Here is a 5000-nt window from a genome sequence, read left to right on the forward strand (position 1 = left end):
TTAATTTCTCTGTTCCTTTGTCATATTTTTATCAAAGATAATGGCCCTTGCCTGGGAACATGGGATAAAAACAGCATGCAGTACACGTGGCTTACGTACAGCCAGGTAAGGCAAAGCAACTTGGGCATATCTTGCAAATCGTCTTGTTTTTATGCCACCGTGTCTTAAATAGAAATTTTAAAAAAGCGGTGATAAACATAGTGATTATAGAAATGGTTTGTTTTATTTGGACAAATCTAACTCCGGTGTTGTAGCTCATCTTGCTGTGTATAGGAAAGGAAAGGAACTTTATTTAAGTGTCTAGTCGTTCTAGCGTTGGAGCACTAATTGGGGACACTGTAAACTGAAATTAACAACTAACAAAAATCAAGTCAAATGTTGGTTTTTGAGGAGAGAGGAAAACCGGAGTACCCGGAGAAAAACCTCTTGTTGCAACCCACATATGACGCCGAGTCCGGAAATCGAACCCGGGCCACATTGGTGGGAGGCGAGTGCTCTCACCACAACACCATCTCTGTATACTGCAGCGAAAGCCCATAAACTCCCCACCACTGCCGGTTGCGCCTGCAATATAAGAGACTTTTGTCAGCCACTCCTTTTCCAAAATGTCTCAGGGTGCATTAGAATGTAATTATTCCAGAATGGAACAAGAGGTCAAGCCAATCCGATGATATGCCTTAAATTTTCCCGAACACGCAACAGTTTGTCTCTGATGATCCTCACCACATTTACCTAACATGAGAAAGGGCTCAATCGGACCCAAATTTAAATGAAAATATCAGTTTTAAAAGGCTTCCTTCCCCAGTCCTTTACTATACTTTTGCCCTTCTCCTTCCATGAAATCACCTCATATTCAACTCAATGTGCTTCAAAACATTTTGAATTGTCGACAGCTTTTTCGTGTCTGTACATGTATTCCTGGTCGTAACTACCTGCAATCATTTCTCTTTCAAGGTCCACGAGCGTGCAACCCACATTGGCGCAGGCTTGGTCGCCCTCGGCTGTGAACCTTCACAGGAGACTTTAATTGGTATTTACGGACCAAATTGTACAGAGGTGAACAGAGTCTATATTTGAATATTGGAGGAATAAATTAGCAACATGTCTTCATGAAAAAAGAGACCATCAGTCTGACGAAGGGATAACGCTGGAGACGCCGTCCATAAGCGAGCTTTACCGTTTACGTGGCAGTTACTGCTTATCGTAAAAAGCATGAAAATTCTCTTATTGTTCCTTTTTTGTCTTTTATGAGAAGTTGCTCGACTACCTGTAGGAAACCCGTAAAGATGAGCCAAGGCAAACAAATTCTTTTGCGTTTAGCTGAGAGAAAATTGTTGCCTTAAGTTTGTTTTGTCGTTTGCCGTAAACTCGAGTGTCGCATTCTTTTACGGCAAAAGTCTGAGTGAAATTTGCGTTTTACCAAGAATGGTCAAAATAAGTTGTTTAATAATAGCGCATTTCTTTATTGTTAACTCCAGATATGGAGAAACTTCAAACAAGCGGGGCAAGTCAAAATAAGAGAAGCAGGAGCCTCTCGTTTGTCATTTGCCGTTTCACGATGAACGAGATGCTGAATCCCGCTATTGAGTCCTATTAGCGACGGCTAGTTAACGTTGTCCATCCAGTTCATAAACATTATTGGGTGTTACTTAAATCATCACCCAGGCAGAGTTCAGGTACTTGACATCTTTCTTTTTTACAAGAGGCAGTGTGGCCCAGTGGTTAGGACTCTTGCCTTGAGATCCGCATATCCCGGGTTCAAGACCCGCTTTGAACACTGGTTGAATTTGGTACTGGTAGTCCCTGGTGCAACTTTTCGGCTGCACTTGTAAATTGCAAACGTGTTTGCCTCCGGCCAGTTGGGATTCTTAGGGCGCGTTCGATTGACCGTATTCCGGAATAGGAATACATGGAATAGATTTTAGAAATCTTCGTTTTTTACGGAGATTCACATTAAAATTATCAAACACTTGCTAAAATGCTATTTTAAACAAATCTTTATTATCCTTGTTGCTTCAAAAGCGCCAGACATACCGTTTTAACTCATCACTCCACGTATTCTTATTCCGGAATAGGGTCAATCGAACGCACCCTAAGAGTTATTGTTTTGTTGATCGTGTTTCATCTGCCCTGAAAAGACCCTGTAGGGAGTGGTCAACTAAACATATGTGTAGCTATGCTCGTGTTTTGCATTTTCAACCGCGCTTCATTGCTTAACTCACCTGTTCTTTTGGCGTCAAATGCCCCCAGTTTACTTTTCTGAGGATTTTTATTTTCCCAAGAGAACACAATAGAGAGATTTAACATCACGTTTTACGTGAAACGGCAAACGTCGGATGGTCGTTTCACGTTTCACGTTTCACGTTTCACGTTTCACCAGACCACAACACCAGGAACTCCGTATCCTGCTGCTTTTTTCGAATAGTGAGTGAGATCTTAAAGTTTCTGACAGAGTTTATGAGCAAGGATTGTGAGGCGGTGCTACGGCTCAGTCCTTATCCGAAAAGACTTGAAAGTCTGACCATTCTTGGATGTAATTACAAAGGCAGAACTTTCTCCTTGGTTATTCAAAGACCATGAGTGTTGGTCCAGCCGGATACTTAGGAGTCGAACTCATGACCTCCCGCACGCAAGATCGATACTCAACCAACTTAACTGAGCAAACCGGTCCGTGGTTAAAAACGGCCTTGTCACACAACGAGAAAATCTAACCAAGAATCAATTGATCCTAAACATGATCTCATTTTCTAAATTACATCATGAGGACGGCTTTGTTTCACCTTTCTAATGACATCATAAAATGTTTCAGTAATCGGTACCGGCTTAGGCCTCGTCTCACAACTGCTACACTGCGGGAAGTGCAAATACTACTCAACATAGTGGGTCTATTATTAAAACATATTTTAGACAATGTTTAACAAAACCGCGTTTTAAGCCATTTTCAATATTGCCAACAATCATATCGAAGTATTGTGTGCTGCTGACGGTAACAAGAAGGTTTGCATTCCAGGCTAGAGAGCAATTTATTTACTTAAAATATACCGCTTATAAATAGATTTGGAGGTCCACTAATTGTCTTAAGCCGCGGCCTAAGTTAGACTTTGTTTAAATAACTGGCCCAGTAGGTTTAGTGTGAATAGTACGTGCAATTTGGTCAACATCTGTGGCATAGATAGTTGGCTTTAATTCTTTGAGAATGTGTAAGATTGACAAAAAATGACGGTATTCTCTCTTTATGTCATAGTGGGTTTTATCCGACCTCGGGTGCCAGATGTTTTCGATGATATCTGTTCCTTTGTATGACACTCATGGGTGTGAGGAGTGCCTTTACATTATCAATCACGGTAAGAAATCATACGCGAGTCACAACGACTTGAAATTCAGTCAACCTGGAGAGATTTCGATCTCAAACTGATCGTCGTGCACTATATGCCATTATAGTTCACCACTAAATTTTCTCCGATTCTTAGTGGTTTAAATTGATCACGTGACGCGATAGTGTTCGTTCGCGGAGAGACACTATCAGCCCATAGTGCCCGTCCGAGGAAAATACCCGGATGGATAGTAGTCGTCCGCTGAAAAAACAGTTGACAGTTGTACGCTATTCTTTAGCCAATGTACGCTGCGAATTATTGACATTTGTGACAGCCTGTACGCATGAATAAATATTTGATTGATCTGCATTAAGTGGGTTTTGACTGTTTTTCAACTGGCGCGCGGAAGAAAATTTAGTGGTGAACAATAAAGACAATAGAGTGTTTATGTCACGGAACTATCGGTCTGATAGTTGCCCCTTGGAAATTTGATGTTCTTAAAACTAGCATATTAGCCCTCGAAGCTTCGCTTCTCGGGCAAATATTTGTTTTAAGAACATCAAATTTCCGCGGGGCAACTATCAGCCGATAGTTCCTCGACAGAAACACTCTATTGTTTAAATAGGACTACTCCTCATAGCAAGACATTCTTCAAACACCGTAAACAATAAATGAAGCAAAGTACGAGTGCAACTACTTGAGGTTTTTCCTTGCTAAACATTGCCAATTTAAATGAAACACTAAAACAACGCAAAGTGCTTTTAAAATTCTCTTTCGCCAACTTCTTGTAGTTTGTCGACTTTTCAATTTACCTACTTTCTTATGGAGAAAGTCTTTACATTTATTTTGTTCCCAAGTTACTTCGAAAGCACAAACGAGAATTGTAAGTGATGCCATTTTTAAAGCGGTGTATAGAAAAGTCGACAAAACTGAAAAGTGCTGCAGCGGTAAAGACTGTCAAAAAAGGTTCAAAAAGTTGAAATAGCAACCTCGTACGCGTTCAAGCTGGCAGACAGGACCCAGGAGAGCCTCGTTTTGAATGCGAATCCAAGTGACTCGTTTTAAAAACGAGGCTTAAGTAAACTCCGCATTCGCTTATTTAAAAAGTTGACAGTTATTAACAATTGATATCCATGGTTCTAAACGTCTCTTTGTCCCGTTATTTCACAGCTGAACTCTCTACCATCGTTTGTAAAGGAGATCAAGTCCCAATGCTTCTTGAGCATGCGCACTCGTGCAAAGGACTCAAAAACATGGTGAAGATCGGTTCCCAGGTTACAGAGGAGGAGAACACAACGGCCAAGGGCCTGGGGATAAGGCTCATCTCCTTTGAGGATTTGGAAGTAAATTCTGTTTTTGTTGTAAAAGACTTGAAAGACGTCAAGTCCTTTCAGTTTTGCCAAATTGAATGTACTGACTAAACGCATGCATTGTTTTTCTTAAATTTACAGGATATTGGAAAGAAGAGTTTTTCAGAAAGAAAGGTAGATGTGAAAAATGATTTTCCCACTTCCCATTATTTCGTCTAGCAAAGGCATGTGTTTGGGATCGAGTTCGGTCAAAAGTCATCCATCACATAAGCCATTTATTTCACAGGCTTCTCTTAGAATTTCCCCTCGTTGCGTTGACTGTAGTAGATCTTTACCCATAGCGTAAACGTAATGCATATAAGCTGCCGACACTCCA

The 5000-nt window shown here is 40.8% G+C and overlaps 1 protein-coding gene across 3 annotated transcripts in view; it reads left to right on the forward strand.

The window, feature by feature from the left end:
* LOC138032631 (long-chain-fatty-acid--CoA ligase 5-like) overlaps positions 1-5000 on the forward strand; it is a 48231-nt gene that overhangs the window by 17316 nt on the left and 25915 nt on the right. For all 3 annotated transcript variants that reach the window (XM_068880337.1, XM_068880338.1, XM_068880339.1), the window contains 5 exons: positions 38-105; positions 955-1056; positions 3245-3344; positions 4485-4657; positions 4766-4798. In XM_068880337.1, the coding sequence (XP_068736438.1) occupies positions 38-105; positions 955-1056; positions 3245-3344; positions 4485-4657; positions 4766-4798 (476 nt within the window). The remainder of the gene's footprint in view (positions 1-37; positions 106-954; positions 1057-3244; positions 3345-4484; positions 4658-4765; positions 4799-5000) is intronic.

This window comes from Montipora capricornis, chromosome 14 (assembly GCF_036669925.1).
Source record: "Montipora capricornis isolate CH-2021 chromosome 14, ASM3666992v2, whole genome shotgun sequence".
Classification (NCBI taxonomy): Eukaryota; Metazoa; Cnidaria; class Anthozoa; order Scleractinia; family Acroporidae; genus Montipora; species Montipora capricornis.